At 43.6% G+C, this 18,392-nt stretch overlaps 1 protein-coding gene and 1 long non-coding RNA gene across 8 annotated transcripts in view; one reads left to right on the top strand and one right to left on the bottom strand.

Moving 5' to 3' along the window:
- Window positions 1-4,083: 4,083 nt before the first annotated feature.
- Window positions 4,084-10,410, bottom strand: LOC131273305 (uncharacterized). Its single transcript, XR_009180493.2, has 3 exons — window positions 10,309-10,410; window positions 4,901-4,969; window positions 4,084-4,345 (listed from the first exon to the last, which is right to left on the bottom strand). It is a non-coding gene; the product is annotated as an uncharacterized lncRNA (long non-coding RNA).
- ENPP2 (ectonucleotide pyrophosphatase/phosphodiesterase 2) overlaps window positions 9,365-18,392 on the top strand; it is a 107,478-nt gene continuing 98,450 nt past the window's right edge. For 2 of the 7 annotated variants that reach the window (XM_058275958.2, XM_012520534.4), the window contains exon 1: window positions 9,365-9,468. In XM_058275958.2, coding sequence (XP_058131941.1) covers window positions 9,403-9,468 — 66 coding nt within the window. In that variant the 5' untranslated portion in view covers window positions 9,365-9,402. Of the gene's footprint in view, window positions 9,469-10,202; window positions 10,803-18,392 lie in introns of those variants that run through there. The other 5 variants (XM_004480734.5, XM_012520532.4, XM_012520533.4 and 2 more) reach the window with 4 other exon arrangements.

The following is an 18,392-nucleotide window of genomic DNA, read 5'->3' as shown; positions in this document are numbered from 1 at the left end:
CTAAGTATTTAACAAAAACTAGTTAAACAAAAGATGCCTCAAGAATCTAACACATGGCATACTGTATAGTATATACACCGACACAATATAGCGCAGGAAAAGAAGCAAGTGCAGTATACTGTATACATACTTATTTACAGAAAGACTTGTAAGAGTATTTATACATGGAAAATTTCTGGAAGGAGAGAGATTAAAGGTTTGACACCAGATCCTTCTGACGAATGGACCCAGTGGTCTGGGATAAAGAAGGAAATAATTATTCTATTATATCCTTTTTGTACTGTTTGAATTTTTGTTTTTACTATGTGCAAATGGTTTCCATAATGAGAATAGAAAAGTCTAAATACAAAAGTCAATAAAACACAAAAGAGGAAATTTCAGTCTCTTTAATGGGCCTGCATTATTTATAGGATCAAGTCCAGAAGTTCCGCCTTAGCTCAGTAAGATCTTGGAAAACGAGCCCAGTTGACTTTGCCAGCTTGATTGCCAAGCCTCTCTCTCTCTTGCTGTTCCTAGAGCCATATTGAACTATTTATTGTTTCTTGAGCATTTTATGGCTTCAGTGTTTTTATTCATCTGTACTTTTTGCTTGAAATGTCATGCTTATCTTTTAAGATCTGAGTAGGTCTCAAATCTGTGAGGTCTGACTGGACTATCCAGGGTGAAATTAACATTCCCTCCTTACTTAGTAGCACTTTAATCAGAGGGAGGCCAGATTTGTGTTATCTACCTGCTGCCATGAATCCAAGGAGGACCAGATGAAATGAAGCTCCTTACAGAGCACCCTGATTAGGCCTCCAGTTGCTGTGTAAATTGGACTCATCCCCTTGGGCCTTCCAGAACCAGCCATCAGTGAGTGAAGTTTGTGCTTGGTGACAATCTGGTCTCGACTCCAAAACTCTTAGATGGGTTGCCATAGGAATGAAGGGCAATTAGGGTCCAAACGGTTTTCCAAACATCACGTAAGTTTATGTGTTTGACTTAAGTTATCCTACACAGTCTTTGTAATGGCCCTTCAAGGTAGAGCGAACTATCCTTGCATGCTCTACAAGTAAATCTGGTATTAAAGGTGGGTAAATGAATTGCCTAAGGTTACATTTCTAGTAAGTGGTAGAATTTGATTTCAAATTTGGGCTTTTTGTCTCCAAGGCCTGTGCCTGTTCCTTCCTGGAAACTGTGCGCTAAGGACAGACAAAGGGAGGGCCAGGGTGAGACAACAGGGCTCTCCCTTGAGATGTTCCATCCCCACGCTTCCTCTGTTCTCCCAGATATGGAGCATGGACTGGGCTGAGGGCATGGCAGAGAGGGCAATACAAGGAATGGGGTTGGTGAGTTGGGTATGGCAACCTCCCTTCCATGGTATTCATTTGCTAATTCTATGGAAATCTTGGATTTGTGGATGCTCTCCTGACCCAGGTTCTGTCCTTGTAAAGGCCAGCTGGGGATATTGTATCTCCTGAGTATCATAGAACAGATGATTAATACTTGGCAAACTTTAGAACAGGAAATGTGAAACACGTGCTTGTTTGGTGTTCCTTCACATGTTTCTAATCAACCAACCAGATTTCACTCAAATCTTTCATGGCTTCTCTGAAATTTGTAATGAAATTTCGAGCCAATGTAGCCCTGGACCAATTTGTGGTTGTTATAATAACTATCCTCTTTCCTGACTCCCTTCACCACTTAGAGAAAATTATTATTGCAGTAAAATTTCTTAGTCATACTTTCCAGGGGGTTGAAACTTTTTAGCCTGTCATATGGATAAATATTATATTATGTAATAGAACAATATGGCTGAATAGGTCTTTGCATAGAACTTTATAAAAGGCACACAACTAACAGTGGAAATCAAAGATTGAAAATTCCATAACCAGGACGTACTGCACCTTCAATTCAATGCAAGAGTCAATTTGAGCACCTATTATGTATAAGGCACACCAGAAACTAGATCTATGGAGATAGTTTCTACATTTATCTTTTACGAAAGCCTGTAAAAATTGAACACATCTCAAAGTGGACTCACCATCTTCTCCATGATCCCTAGTGCAGGTGATGGCACCACTAGGGACACATTTACTGAAGCCAGAAACCCTGGAATCATCCCTGCTTCTCCTTCCCTTACACTTGCATTTAATCAAGTCCAGGAGATTTTTTACATCCTAAACTTTTCTTGCTGTTACCTTTTCCTCTCCATCCCCATTATCCTTTCCTTTTACTATCTCTTGCCTGGGCTATCAGTGGTTTTTTCTTTGATTTTCCTGCCCCTAGACTCTCAACTTCTTTTTTCCTGCCAGAGAGATTATCCAAACACTAATATGATCACATCACTCCCCTATTTGAAGCCTTTCATGAATTCCTTATCACCCACTGGATGAATATCAAACTCTTCATCAAGTCATTCAAGACCTTCTATTGTATGGCCTTGAGTACCAGGTTGGTGGGTAGGGGGAGGCCTCTGGGGATTGGGGGACAGGCATGTGAACGAAGACAACTTAGACAAATGAGGATCTTTTTGTTTGGAAACAGCACGACTGAAGGGAAAGAAGTATGAAATTTTTAGTCTTAAAAATCTGAAAGCTGAGGCTTGGGATGAGCTAAGATGGCTCCCAATTCATAGTCATCCACCACTTCAAGAGCATTCCGTGAAGGCAGAAAAAAATACATTTATGACAAGTACAGGACAGTGGGTAATAAGCTTGTGGAGCACTTCTAGGCAAAATATAATATTCATTGGAAACACAAAGTTATTTATTTTTTTTACATATTAATGCATCCATTTATTCCTTCATTCATTTCTTTGATCAAGAGAGGTCTATTGACTCCCCAGACAAAGAGGATGAGAAGTAACAGGGGCAAGGGGAGACATGCTCTCAAGGGAAGGCAAATAAATAAACAGGAAATTTATTTATTTTTATTTTTTATTTTTGTCTTTTTTTTTTAATGTTACATTCAAAATGTATGAGGTCCCCATATACCCCCCACCCCGCTCACCCCACTCCTCCTTTAACAACAACCTCCTCCATTATCATGGGACATTCATTGCACTTGGTGAATACATCTCTGAGCACTGCTGCACCACATGGTCGATGGTCCACATTATAGTTTACAGTCTCCCCCAGTCCACCCAGTGGGCCATGGGAGGACATACAATGTCCAGTAACTGTCCCTGCAGTACCACCTAGGACAGCTCCAAGTCCTGAAAATGCCCCCACATCACATCCTTTCTTTCCACTCCCTACCCTCAGCAGCTACCATGGCCACTTTCTCCAAATCGATACTATATTTTCTTCAATTACTAATCACAATAGTTCATGAATAGAATATCAGTAAGTCCACTCTAATCCATACTCTATTCCTCCATCCTGTGGACTCTGGAATGGTTGTGTCCACTCCACATTTATATCAAGAGGGGGCTTAGATTCCACATGGATGCTGGATGCAATTCTCCTGCTTTCAGTTGTAGGCCCTCTTGGCTCCCTGGTATGGTGGTTGACTTTCTTCACCTCCATGTTAGCTGAGTGGGGTAAGTTAAAAAAACCAGAGTGTAGGAGTTGCTAGCCTGTTGAGGCTCAGGGCCTGGCTATCACATGGACAGTCCAGACATTCAGGTCCCCTGGGTGTACACTAAACCCCAGTGCTCCAACCACAGGTTAAACAGGCAATTTATAAGAGTGTAGGATGAGAGCTCTGACATGAAAAACAGTGCTTTGAGAACACATATTAGTGGCACCTAATCCAGTCCAAGAGGGTCAGGGAGGGTGAGTTTTAAGTGCAAAGCAGAAAGAAGAATCTGACTTACCTAGCTGAAGAATGAAGGAAGAGAAATTCAAGCAAAGGAGAACATGGACAAAGTCAAAAGTAAAACAGAGGAGGATTGGAGAAGCTGGTTATTGTGGGATTATAGTGCTGAGGTTAGAGGGGGAAGCAGGTAGAGGGGTGACTACATATGAGTCTACAGCAGGAAGTAATGTACCACGCAGAGGCACTTCTAACTCATGCTGTGTGTTTGGCAGAAGTGGGCCAGTGCTAGGGCTCATGACATGGGTCAAGTGGACTGAAGTCCAGCCTCACTCTATCCCTTACCTGGACCCTCTTGTGTATAAATACAGCCACCGTGACCAAATGATTGCCAAATGGTATTAGGGAGTTGATGCTTTATCCTTGAGAGGGGGAAACTCTTCAGTTTCTTAAGCAGAGATTTAGATGGTCAGGTTAGAATTCTAGGATGTTGTCTCTGGCTGCAGCATGGAAGTTAGGTAAGACTTCCAACAGGAGTCAAGGAGAATGGTAAGGGGTCCAACTCAGTGAGCTGAGGAGAGATGATGAGAGATGCTGGTGGTCTGACCTAAAGGAGTAGCATTCATTGGAGTTAGTGCCATCATGAACAATTAAGAGAAACTTATTAGTAACCTCTGAGAAGCAAGGTAGGAATAACAGTCTTGCTCTTTCTTACGGAAAGCATGCCTTGGTCAGACACACAGAACCCAGAACTTGCTGGACTATGACTCTGATTCAATGAGAAGTTGCATTAACAGTAGAAATCCCACAATGGAGTAGGAAGAGAAATGGGACAAGATTCCGTCTGTTCCCAAAGCTGGCTCAAATGAGTGTCCCCGGCTTCCTTTAGTTACATAATAGCCCCACTTGAGGCTGACAATGCCATTTACGTTTGTGACAACTTGTTCTACTTTTCCTCCCACTGGAAACATTTACACGAGGCAACTGAAGAATCTCATTCATTACCCCCAAAAAGCAACTCAAACATTCAAAGTTGTGCAATCACACGGAGTTAAATTTTTACAGGCCTTTGGTCTGCCTAGTGTGGGTGGGATGTGAGCCAGCAGCGCGGGGGAGTGAGGAAGTGCAGGAAGTCAGGCAATACTTGAATTAGGCACATTACCGTTTGAGCTGGTCTGTGTTAGGATCCTCAATCGCCAACTCAGGGGTGCTTTGTGGGCTAGTACTTGGACTGGAAAAACAATTAATGAAGAAAATAATCGTTTGTATTTTCTCTAGTTTTCTATCCAAGTTTTTTAGTTTGTTTGTTTTTAATCTGTTCTTTTAACCCAAAGAAAAGCATAGTCATAAAAGAACAAAGCACTACGAGGACTGACTTCTAGCCTCAGTGTCTTCCCTACCTACTGTAGGCATTGTGATGTTTGATAAGACATTGTTTCATCCAGGCCTCATTTCCTCATCTGTAAAATGAGAATCAGGTCATTTTTAAAACTCCTTTAAGAGCTCACAATTTACGCTTTTGTGACATGCTTGCACTTTGAATGGTTGGCACATAGTACATTCTCAACAAATGCCTTTCAAATGGAAGAATGAACATTTATGTACTAGGTCCAAGCGTAGCTATTGGAAATCACAAAGATACATGAAAAAGTTCCATGGTTTTTAGTTGCTCACCGTCTGGCAGAGGGGATGGTCACACACACTGGTGATTACAGGACACTGTACTTAACTTTATAACACAGGCATGGTCAGAGAGCTGTGGGATTGCAGAGGGGAGGAAGGCAAGAGGAATGGTTGAGCTGAATCTGAACATGGGTTTGCCAGATGTGCAGGAAAGGAAGACCATTCAAAGTGTTGAAATCAGAAAACGGTCCATTATTTACCCTCCATAACTCAAAATAGAAACTTGATGCTTACATGGAAAAACAGCTCTCCTGGGGCTTGCAGGATAATTGTCTGAACAGTTGGTAGCAAAATCAGTATATTTTATGGCCACTTGCTACAGAGGGTTGTGTCTGACCATTGGATTGCCTACCATGGGTCAGCCACCCCAAGTGCTGATTGCAGATGTACTGAAGAGACACCCCAGGGAGGCTCAGCAGAGGATGCCACAGGAAGGTTGGACACATAAGAATTGCAGAAGGAAAAGAAAGAGATTGCTTGAGAGGCTTGTGGATGAACCAACAAGACCCAGCATCTGTGGAGCCACCGTCCCCTGCCTGCTAGTGGCACTGCTGTATACTAGGTGGGAAGAACTAAGTTGCTTACATTAACTTTTGATGCCAGGAGTGGATCTAGCCCACCTCCTTCTCCCATTTTCCCTTAAGAATATTGCTTCGGCTTCAGCTAAACCTTTCCACTGTTGCTACTCTCAGAAAGTAGAACCCAGATGAGCATCTGGCAGGGATTTTATTAGGAGGATAGCTACACAGCATGTGAAGTTTTCCCAGGGTAATGGTTTGCAGAACCCCTTTTTCATATTAAATCTTACTTATAGGAATAATATAAAAACATCTGTGGTCAAATAACAACTGCCACCAAAAGCATCAACATTTAGCAGACATTTACAATGCCCCAAGGGCTGCGCTCCGCGCCCAACACACACTCCCTCTTTCAGCCTTTACCGTTCTGTGATGTGTGGCCGCTATTCTTGTCCCCCTTCTCCTTGGTGAGGAAACTGGTCACCGAGAGTTACATCAGTGACACTGATGGCACAGCTTGAGACTTTGCCGGCACGTCCTGGGATCCATGCCCTCTTTCTCTTTCCTCTGTGGAAGCAGGTGTGACTAAGCTTCTCTACCCTCCTTCCCCTCGTTCTCTCTCATGTTGGAGGTTGGGAATTTGGGTAATTTACCAGGCTGCTGTGTGATACGTTCTAAGACATACTGTCTTGGTTTGACCCTCAAGGATTTTCCCAGAGTTCATCTTCTGTCACACTCAATATGAAGGGGATGCTTATGGTCAGAGGTAGATGCCAGTCACAAAGGTGCATATTTGTTTATATCTGTTTATATGACATGGCTGGAATAGGCAAATCTCTAGGTCAAAAAGTAGATTTTGTGGCTGCTTAGGGCTGGGAGACTGGGGGAAATATAGGCAGTGACTGCTAATGGGCTTGGGGTTTCTTTTTGGGCCAATGAGAATGCTCTACAATTCGTTGTGGTGATGGTTGTACAACTCTGTTAATATCTTAAACTCCACCGAATTGTTCAATTTGTTGGTTAATTGTATATTATAATGAATTATTTTCTCAACAAATCTGTTAAAAAAGCAAAACCATGTCAAGCATCTCATTAAGAATTCATCCAATGTTTTAATCCATTCATTTGTTAATTCATTCCACTTATGTATGGAGTCCCCTCTCTCTTTGGGCACTGTGCTTGGTAGGGGGTTACAAGGAGAAAAGGGCCCATGCTCAAGACCAATCATGCCCCAGCAGCAGGCAACAACCATGATGGCCCTGACGAGGACATGTGCAAGGGGAGATGAGGCCCGAGTCCTGTGGGGGCATTGGGAGAGACCTGGTAGAGTAGGTGATGCTGAACCCACACCCAGATTTTACCGGCGAGATAAGCAGGGACATTCCTTAGGTAGCCAAGAGGGGTGTTCCTGGTAGAGCTAGCAGCACATGAAAGCTTGGAGACACAAGAGGACTTGCTTGTTTGGGGGTTCATACGGCTGGCAGATCATGTGTGGAAGGACCAAGGAGAGGAGGACTGAGAGATAAAGTAGGAGCTGGAGGACGCCATTCATTCAATCATCCATTCATGCCTTTACTGACCACACCTGTGTACCAGGCAAAACTTACAAAAACAGACACCTGGGGCCCACCCCAGAAAAAAAAATGGTCTGAATATGCTTTGGGCATTAGTATTTTCAGAGTTTCTTGGGGGATTCTAATTGTAGTGAGGATCGAAAACCATAGGCTATATGTTGGAGATGAGAATGATTAATTGAAAAAAAAAGAAGAGAAAGATGGTCCCTGCTCTGGGGATCTTACAACCAGCAAATGTTTGCTGAGAGTCTATTAGATTCTAGGACTACTCTGGCAGTGGGGATACAGAAGCAAATAAAAGAGGAGAGCCCTAGCCCTCCTGAAGTTTCCAACTAGTAGAAGCAACAGGAAATAAGCAAGTATCAGAGGATTGTGATAAATGATGTGAAGGAAGAAATGAAAGGGACAGGAGCCAATAAGAAAGGCTGGCTCCCTAGACTGGCTGGTCAGGAAGGTCTCTTTGAGGAGGTGACATTTAAGCCAGAACCTAAAGGATGAGAAGGAAACAGCCTTGGAAGATCCATGGGAAGAACGTTCTGGCCAGTGGGCACATGTGCTGTGTGTGCACTGTGTGTGAGTGTGTATGTGTGTTTATTGTCATTGCAAAGAGCAAGCAGGCACACGCTCAAAATGCCTTAGGAAAAACCCAAGGTTATTGTATGGGAGTAATTCCAATGTGTTTATAAGCTGTGGTGTGTTTTATTAATCCTTGTATCCCTGGAATCCAGGTTGCTGAGTGGCAGGTAATAGTTGTTTTATAAATGGCTGCTGGATAAGTGAACTAAGGAATTGGAGGGGGGATGATTAATGAAACAATATTCTGGAGGAAATGTGAAGGGAGGAAATCCATAGCATATACAAAGGGGAGAGGTCAGCGGTGGGAGAGGAGGAGTTGAGAATGGAGCTAAGTTTTCTGGGGTAGGAGGCAGAAAGAGTTCTCTTCTGCTAGCTACCATGTTGGGGGAGAGAAGGTTGTTTGCCGAAGGCAAGCCAGGAGGGAGGGGGGTAGCAATCTACAAAGGTGGGAATAGTGACTCTCTAGTCCCACCTGGCCAGGGGCACTTGCAAGGACTGCCATGGTGCCAGGCACCTGACCCAGGCTGCAAACCACGCACGATGGTGCCAGCGATAACGAGCCGATAACTGCATGTTGGGTGGAGGTTTTGAAGATGAGTTTCCAGTGGTAGGACAATAAACAGACTGGGTGAAGGGAGAGAAAGATCGAAATTGCTATTAAAGTCTAGACTGGGAAGGAAAGGAGGAAGGTCAAGAAGGACCTGAAAGATAAGAAGTGGCGGGAACCAGGGGCAAACCTCCAATGAGTCAAAACGCTAGAAGTATGGTGGGAAGAAGGGAGTGAGAGAAATGGAAGGGAAGGGAGTTCCTTGTGGCTCCATGGTAGGCGCTGCATACATTAAAGTAGCTTAAATCATTGGGATGGTTACAATAGCAGAGTACTATATATATGCCAGAAGAAATGCTAAGGGCTTTACCCATATAATTTCATTTAATCCACGTAGCATATACCACAGTTTCCGTTTACAGATGCAAAAACTGAGACTTACTGAGGTTAAATACATTGCTCACATTTTTGTAACTGCTAAGAATAACCTGCATCGGTCTGATAAAGCTAATGACCATATGCACCAAGCTAAGCTGACATTTTTCTTTCTTGTTATAGAATATATTACTCTTGTGACCTACTCTTGTGAGCTGAGAACCCGAGGCAGTTCTGTTATCCCACTCAGCACTGCAGGATGAAGTCCAAATTCCCTCGAGTGACACACAAGGCTGGTCAGAGTCCAGGCCCACACCCTCCCCTCTGGACCTGGCAGCCCACACCCTGCCCACTTGCTTTCCTGAGCAATTCTCAGTTCACTGAATGCACCATGATCTCAGGCACCAGCTTGTGCTTCTCCTCCTGGCTGACTCTGACCAGTTCTTCAAAACTGAGTGTGAGTATCACCCCCTGTCCCCTTCTCTGAACAGAGAAAATGAAAACCATGGCCCTGGTCCTGCAACTCAGGGCAGGCAGGTCAACGGCACCTCTGTAGACCTCCGACTTAGCCTTCCTCATCACACTCATTCTGGAACGCTGACTCCTCGTCCAGTGCTCCTTCCCTAGCCACAAACCCACAGCCCCTTCCCTTTGGTTTCGTATTTCACCACTGGAAGGACCCAGAAAGAGCAACTGAGCAAAAAGCAAGAGGCACTGACAGTGGATAGTGGTTGAGGATGGCAGCAGCCTCAGGAGCCCCTGGCGTGGACCCGTACCTCTGAGTTGCCAGTCTGGTTCCCATAGCATCCTGTTAACAGCCGGTAAAGGGAAAATGGAGATAATAAAGAAAAAGAGTAAAAAATTTCTGGGTATCTGCAGATATCAATAACCAGAAGGGCTATTAAGTTAAAAACAATTCCCAACACTCATTTTTATCATTCAAAACATTGAAAATAATTATAGCTACTGTTGCTTTATAGCACTTGGGTTGTATTTAAGTTAGTGTGGTGGATTGCCCTGCAGCAAGGTGGGTGGTTTAGTGGCTGTGGACAGGATGTAGATGGAGAAGACGCAGGCTTTCACTTTCTGGCTGGGTGACCGAGCAATAAAATAATAATAATAAAAAATAAGATCCTATTTCCTGAGCCTTTGTTTCTTTATTTGTAAAATGGTAATCCTAGGAGGGCCTCTGCCAAGGTCAAATGACAGCAGGATTGTGAAAAGCCTTTTGCAAACTGTAGCATGTTCTTTAAAAAAAAATGGTGGTATTATTCCAGATAGTATTAGAGAAACTTACCAACATACGCTTGCTCCTGTTTAACCTGCAAATGCTAGCTCAGAGAACGCATCAACCACACAGCGGCGAAACCTCTGCAGGAAAATCCACTGTGAAAAGAATTCATCCCACAGAATGAAGGAGAAATGGCAAACCAACCCGCCCCGAGACTCTCCTTGAAAGCTCCATGAAAAATTAACTTGGCGCAGCTGGGGGTGGGAATGTGAATGGCTGATGACCCCGTCTTCTGTCTCGGACACTTTGCTTCCCCAAAGCCATTTCAATCAAAGGTCATGTGTGTATCTTGTCAAAGGCCAGCTTCCAATGGAATCATTGTCCCCCGGGACAGCGGCCCCCTGACCACATCTGCACTGGAGAAATCCCAACAGCAAACGGCCGAGGGCAAACAAGAGCAGTCGGGAGCAGCCGTCCCAGGCCCCGCAGAGAGGCCGCGGCCCAGCGCCCCGCCCGGGACGGCGCCGAGACCCCGCAGCATGAAGCGCCACGCCGACCCGGTAATGTAGGCGCCTCTCTCCTCCTGTCCTCCAGGGCGTGGGCTCCCGGCTCAAAGCTGCTGTTGTCAGCAGAGAAACCTCGTAAGGGGCCTCCAGATTGGCCGGAAAGCGGTCCCAGTGGGGCTGCGCTCCCGAGCACTCGGCTGGAGCCCTTTCCAGGCGCGCACGGTGCGGAGCCCAACTAATTTCGAGTTTTCTTGGCCAGGGAATGTTTGGGTTTGTAAATACGTATTTCGTGTCCGACAGACGAGCGGTGGCACCCGCAGAAGAGGGCCGCGGACGAGTCTCCTCTGCTCACCACCGCTTGAGGCGGGGCAAGTGGGCGAGCTCCTAAGCAAGTTGCGGGATCTGTGAGCTATGCCCTCCCGGGGCCAGCCAGAAGGCTCGTCGATTATTATTATTATTATTATTATTATTATTATTATTATTATTATTATTAAGCATCTTGTTAGATACAGGAGTTACAAGAATGATGAGGATTTTTAAAGCCATCAGTTTCAACAATCTTCTCTGGACTCCTACTCTTCTCCAAATGAAAGATATCATCTCTGATGGAGGGAGCCCCTCCTCGCTGATGCCACAAAGGAAAGGTGTTAAGTGGCGTCCACAGTTCAGGCTGAGCTAGCCCTTTGTACTTTCCTATTTGGGTAAGCCTTTCAAATGGATCTGGCTAATTTTGTATAAGAATGGAGGGAACCTGGGGTCTAAACTGCTTATGGGTGCTTTTGATCTGGACTTGGAAATCTCCAGAGCAGGCGGAGCAGGTGGGGAGCGTTGGAAGTGGCAGTGGTGTGGAGCCATCTTCAGGTGCAGAGCGGCGCCGTGGGGGTCAAAGGGTTTCGGGGGCTACCAGGCTTCCACGCTCTGGTTTCATTTTAACGAGTTAACGCAGCCGTTTTTCCCTGATAGGGAATGAAAACAAAAACCTTTCTATTGCTCAGCAGGACTCAGAGGGAACTGGATTCTGGTGTTTGTTTATGCATTGATCCCATACCCAGTTCCACAGAGGGCTGGAGGTTTTCCACATTTCAGTTCATGGGGTATTTATAGAACTCCAGCTCTTCCCCTCCTGTTGCTACCCTGCTTTTCTCCTCCTCTTTCCCACCCAACTTCTTGAATGAGTGTCCTCACTCAACCCTATGTCCCCAGCCACCTGGCATCTGCCCTCACCTCTGAAGACCAACCTTTGACAGCGCCACCATAGAACCCTTAGTAGCTAAACCACAGAGCAAGTTTTCAACCTTTGTTTCCTGTCTTCTGTGTCATTTTGAACTGTGTCATAGAATGAACCTTTGTGTCATTCCTTCTATTTTGTTGACTGTCTTGGATCTATGACATCATGCTTCCCTGGTTTCCCTCTGACCTTTGGAGTTATTGTTCAATGTTGGTGAGGGTCTCCCTTCATAAATAAATGTTGGTGTGCCCCACTCTTTTTTCCTTGGCTCTCTTCCCTTTTCACCCTGTAGTCTCCCTAGATGATCCCATCCATTCCCATGGCTTGGACTCCTACATACATTCTGGCGTTCTCCCAGAATCTCTATCCTGATCTTTCTCCTATATCCCAGCCAGTTATCTACCATTGCCACTTTGATGTCCCATGGAGCCCCTTAAAACCAACATGTTCAAAACCAAATTTCCCTTCTTCCTCCTTCTCCCAGCCTTGCCCCTCTCCTTCTAGGCTCGGTTGCACAAATGGCATTATGAGTTGTCCAAATCAGACACAACAGAATCATCCTATCAGAGCACTTTTTAAAATGGCAACTAATTATTTACTTGTTTGTCTCCCATTGGTCTAAAACTCCTCGAAGACAGGAATCAGCTCTTTTTGTCTGAGTATCCTTAGAACCCAACTGGGATGCTCAGAGAAGTCTTGTGAAATGTTGTGCAATTGATTGAATGAGTATTTGAGTGTTATCTTCAGGTATTGATTAAGGGGACAGAGACACAAAAGTGAACTTGGAAATTATTATCTATAATGTGTGGTAAGAAGAAAGGTCAACAGTGATAATCAGGGGAAGACACTGCCTTCTGCTTATTTAACAAAGGAGGGGCTTAGACTTTTTTTGGGGTATTTGAGATAATCATCCAGGTCTCCTGGTCAACCAGCTCCCTCCTCGATCCAGGTCTCAAGTGGTAGGTTTCTCCTGTGGCCACCTGCATCTAGCATAAACTTGCCTCAGGCACGGAAGAGCTGCATGAAAGGCCTTTCACGGTTTTGCTTCTGTTGCCTTTGTGAAAGCAAAAGAATCTTCTTCAGGCTGGACACTGGCATGGGGAGGGGGTTCTGAAGGTCTAGAGAGCCCTTAAATACTCTGGTCCCAGAGAAAATGGCATCTAGGGCCTCAGAAAGAACAAAGAGGCAACGTACTTGAGGGCTCCCAGAGTGGTAGAAACTTCCCAAGACTGGAGACGAGAAAGTGCAGTCCTGTTTTTCTAAAGAGAGAAGTGGAGGATTAAGTTTTGTAGGGAGTGATTTAAATTATTATTATTGGGAGTCATGGTCCTTTTGAGATTCTGATGTATGTTACTTTTCTCAGAAAAAATGTGTAATACACAACACAGACCATTTTTCATAAACGTTCATGGGATTCATACAAGTGTGTCCTTGGACCCCTTGAGTTTTTATGACCCTCAGGGTAAGAATCCTTAATCAAAGGGATGAATTCATTCAACAGATATTTGAGAAAGGGGAGTAGATAGTGATTAGTAGGAAACAGTGCAAGTGAAATTGTGCAGAATTGTGCAGTTCTTTTTAGAGAGGATCCCAGCTGTTTTAGGCTGTTGAAGCAAATACCATGAAATGGATTGGGCTAAACCATGGGAACTTATTTGCTCATGGTTTTGAGACTGGGAAAATGTCCAAATCAAGGCACCATCAAGGCGATACTCTTTGCCCGAAGCCTGTGTGGTTCTGAGGCAGGCTGCGGTGAGCTCTGGTCCCTCCGTCACATGGCAAGGCACAAGGCAGCGTCTCCTGGTCTCTTCCTGCTGCTTCTGCCTTTCTCTCCCTCTGAGTCTGAATTTCATCCTCTTAGGAAGGGCTCCAGTAATAGGATTAAGGCCCACCCTGACTGAGGTGGGCCACACCTTTGCTGAAGTAACCACATCAAAGGTCCTACTTCTAATGAGTTCACACCCACAGGAATGGATTAAATTTAAGAATATGTTTTTCTGCTCCAAACCACCTGCTTTGTGTAGAAATGACTGTGGACTTAGAGTCACAGCACCTGGGCTGAGATCCTGCTCTTGTACTCCTGAGTCAAGTGACTTTCTCTCTGAGTGATAGTTTTATCATCGATACAACAAGGACAATGAGTGATGGAAGGTTTAACTAAGATAAAGTGTGTGAGTGCCTGAAACACAATTGTACTCAAGAAACCTTAAATCAATTCAAAACGTTCCTTCCAGGAAGGCATTTAGCCCAGATCTTGTGATAGTCTTCTGCATTAGAAGGGTGCACGTGGGCTGGATTGATGACTGGCTGAATGAATTTATCCAAGGAGAACTGATTAACAGGTGATGTCTTCAGTGGTATGGGATGGGGCTCTGTCTTTATTCTTGTTTTATTTAAATCAGTGACATCCATGAAGACATAACATACTGATAAGCCTCTCTCAGAGAAAAGGCACTGGAATTAGGAGGCCAAAAGCTATCAATAGGTTATAATCTATTTTGATTTTTATTTGGTGAGAGACAGAGATTGATACAAAATGTCTTACTGAGGGTTCTAAAAGTGAATTACTAAGTATTGGATGTGTGTTAGTGATAGAGCATTGGAGTCAAGTGACAGGTTAGCATTTAAGGTTTGGGGGTTTAAGCTGACAATAGGATCAATAGTGAGATGTTGCTGCTAAGAGAAAGTAGCCATAGATTTTATTCTAAGAGGTATAGTGTATAGAATATGACAGACGATAGTCAATCCACTACTGTATTGTTTAGACCACATTTGGAACAATTGTGTCTAGTTCTGGGGGCTACACATTAATTCATTAGCAATTAGATTTTTTAAAAAAATATTTATTTATTTCTCTCCCCTTCCCGCCCCCCACCCCAGTTGTCTGTTCTCTGTGTCTATTTGCTGCATGTTCTTCTTTGTCCACTTCTGTTGTTGTCAGCGGCACAGGAATCTGTGTTTCTTTTTGTTGCATCATCTTGTTGTGTCAGCTCTCCGTGTGTGCGGTGCCATTCCTGGGTAGGCTGAACTTTCTTTTGTGCTGGGTGGCTCTCCTTACGGGGTGCACTCCTTGCGCATTGGGCTCCCCTACGCAGGGGGCACCCCTGTGTGGCAGGGCATTCCTTGCACGCATCAGCACTGCGCATGGGCCAGCTCCACATGGGTCAAGGAGGCCGGGGGTTTGAACTGCGGACCTCCCATGTGGTAGACGGACATCTAACGACTGGGCCAAGTCCGCTTCCCAGCAATTAGATTTTGAACACCGACTACATACCAAGCCCTTTGCTAGATGGTGAAGGTAACAGTGCTGAAAAAACAAAAAAGAGGACCTGCTGTCATGGAGCTCACAATGTAGCAGAGACATTTCATAAATAAGCAGGTGGTTATAGTTCTGTGCTATGCTTGATTTGCTAGTGGTCCATGGAACCACCTGAGGAGGGGTATTTAATGCAAGATAGACTTTCTAGAGGAAATCATATCTAAATTGAGATCCAGAACCTAAATAGGGGTTAATAAGGTGAAAGTGGCAGAGGGAAGAGGAGATGCTAAACAGTATTTCCAGTGTGATAAAAAGCAGAGGTGATGGTACCTTCAATATAAGGACAAGAGGCCTTTTCAAGGACCTGAAAGAAGGATTGCAGAGGGAGAGTTGGGATTATGTGTGTGTGAGAGAGATGAGAATGCAACAGTGGCAGAGCCTAGTACTTCATTCAGAATTTTTGCAAGCCATGTTGTGGAGCTGTAATGGATCCTTAGAAGAATAGGGAGCCATTGAAAGTTGTATGCAGATCAGTACCACAAATGATTTTGTGTTCTGGGAAGATCATTCTGGATGCAGAATAGAGAGTGATTTGGAGGGAAGATAGATGTGTGTGTGTGTGTGCATGCGTGTGTGTGTGAGAGAGCGTGTGTGCTCGCAAGCACTTAGGAGGCATTGTGGCAATACAAGCAAGAATAGATGGTGGCTCAAATCAAGATGGTGGCAGAGGAGATGGCAAGAGTGTACCAATTCAAAAGCAAGTTAGGATATATAAAGAGAATATATCCAATATATCCTGAACTCCAGGGGAATGCCTTAGGAAGGATGGCTGAAGAATATTTAATCTGTAAAAGAGAATATCTAGAGTGTCATGGCATCTACTGTTTGAGTTTTCACTCTCGTGTAGAAGGGAGAGTGGCATGGGGTGTGTCTCTCCAAGATGGCAGGACTAGGCTAAAGAGTAGGGGGGGTGGGCAGAAAAATTTCGGTTCAATACAATGAAGAATTTTCTAACAGACCTGTCAGCAAGTTGTTGCTAGAGATATTGAAATAAATGCTTCGTAATTATTCCTGGAAAAGTTGGAGAGGCAGTGAAAGGGGTAGCAATGCCTGAGGGCAGTGACAATTCCTTTCAACCGCAACATTCCAAGATTCTGCATAAAAAGTTCAAAAGTCTTAACTTGCATGGGAGGCCCCCAGTGATCCCGACCCTTGTAGAGGGGCCATTGGTCCTGGTTTCCTGGTGCAGTCTGGTGTTGTCTATCTCCTACTAACTATCAGTAGCATCCTCTTTCCCTCTCAGAAGGGTCCTAGTTTGAACAATAAGTGTTATAATCATCCATCCCCCTGACTTAATTTTTCTGCCTATGCCCCAGCATCCATTTAGAAACTGCATGAACTACTCTTACTGAACTGTTACTCCCCCACTGAACGTAGCCTACATTTTGGTGCATGTTCATTTACTTCTGCCATTTCCAATGTCAGGAATACGCCTCCTCTCCACATTCCATCTTCCTCATTGAAAATATACTTTTTCATCAAGGCAAACTAAATCCAATGATGAGTCCTTCATCAGGCCTTCTTATAACATGGTAGGTTGCATTATATTGCCAAGTGCCTAATTACTTTTATACTTATTTGATCCCATTTCCTAGATTATCTTTTTTAAGTCCAGTACTAAGATCTGTGAAAAATAAACTAATTCAGTGGTATTTGTCTAAAAACCTTTCAGAGGGAGATTTTAATTTACTTTAAAAAGTCATATTTTCAGTATATAAATGTTACATGTATTTTGTAGGAAAAAAATTATATTAAGGAAAGTACAAAGAAAAAACATAAACTTGTCTACAATCTCACTACCTAGAAACAAGCACTATCAATACACTGGTGAAAGTCCCTTTAATATTCTTTTATGCACGTGTAGTCTTAAAATTGGAGTCATGCGTATTTTTCTCTAACCTGTTTTTCACCCATGTGATACAATGGGATACAATATCCCATGTCATTATATAGTTTTCAAAAAACAAGACCTTCCCTGGTGCATTGCATTCCACCCAAAACTGCTTCAAGATTTGCTTAACCAACTCCATTGCTGGACATCATGCTGCTTCTACTTTTTCGATGTTACAAATAATGCTGTGAGGAACCTCATTTATATATACATCCGTATATATACTGTATGTCCATTCTGTATGGGGCACTTACATCTTCCAAAATGGCAAGACAGTTAATGACTGGAAAAAAAATGGATGTCAGATTTCTAAAAAAGAACGAGTAAAAGAAAAAAAATCTAATTTTCCTTTTAAAAACTTCATTTCTATTTAATTTAATATGTATCTACTATATATAAGATTTTATAGTGTGTGTACAGTTGTTAGTCCTATAATTCAATGATTTGGAAATGCATCAACAGTCTGTCACCTTCATACAGAAATGATTGCGTGATTAATACATCTCTTGAAAAGAGGATTGAATTTTTGAATCTGTAAACCTCAGTGTCTCCGTGAATATCAGTGTGAGGCAGATTTTTGTTTCCAAATATGAAAGGAATATGTAAGGGAAACTGATGAAATGTTTGTTCCAGGATAAAGATAATTCTCTGAAAGGAGGGACACTGTCTAGGTTTTTAGTATCTGGAGAAGGTATGCGGCCATGGTGTTGGATATTTACTCTAAAGCTGGGGTTCTTAACCAGGGGTCCACAAACCCCAAAGGGGTCTGTGGAAAGATCTCAGGGGGTCTGTGAGCTTGAATTGAAAAAAATCAACTTATTATCTTTATTTTCTCTGACCACTAACTGAAACCTAGCATTTCCTTCACTTATGAATGTATGCAATAAATAAATAAATTGCGGTAGTATTCATTTCACCTGACTGGCAAGGGGTCCATGGAACAAAAAAGGTTAAGAACCCCTGTTCTAAGGTAAATACGTCATCATCTTCGACATCCAGTAAGCTGGTAGGTCTCCCTTGTACAGTGGAATACTTTTACCTGAGGAGAAGCAGGCTTTGATTGAGAAACACTGTGAATTTATTTTACAACTTTTCTGTGGAATAAATGAAAGATGTCAAGGCAGCATAATTCTGTTAGCATGGTTTTTGCTAATAACACTCAATATAGCATTATTTTGCTCGTTAGTCACCAGAGTTCCTGCTGTA

This window comes from Dasypus novemcinctus, chromosome 14 (genome assembly GCF_030445035.2).
Source record: "Dasypus novemcinctus isolate mDasNov1 chromosome 14, mDasNov1.1.hap2, whole genome shotgun sequence".
Classification (NCBI taxonomy): domain Eukaryota; kingdom Metazoa; phylum Chordata; class Mammalia; order Cingulata; family Dasypodidae; genus Dasypus; species Dasypus novemcinctus.
Note: the sequence above shows the minus strand (reverse complement) of the source record. Positions and strands in the feature narration are given on the sequence as shown.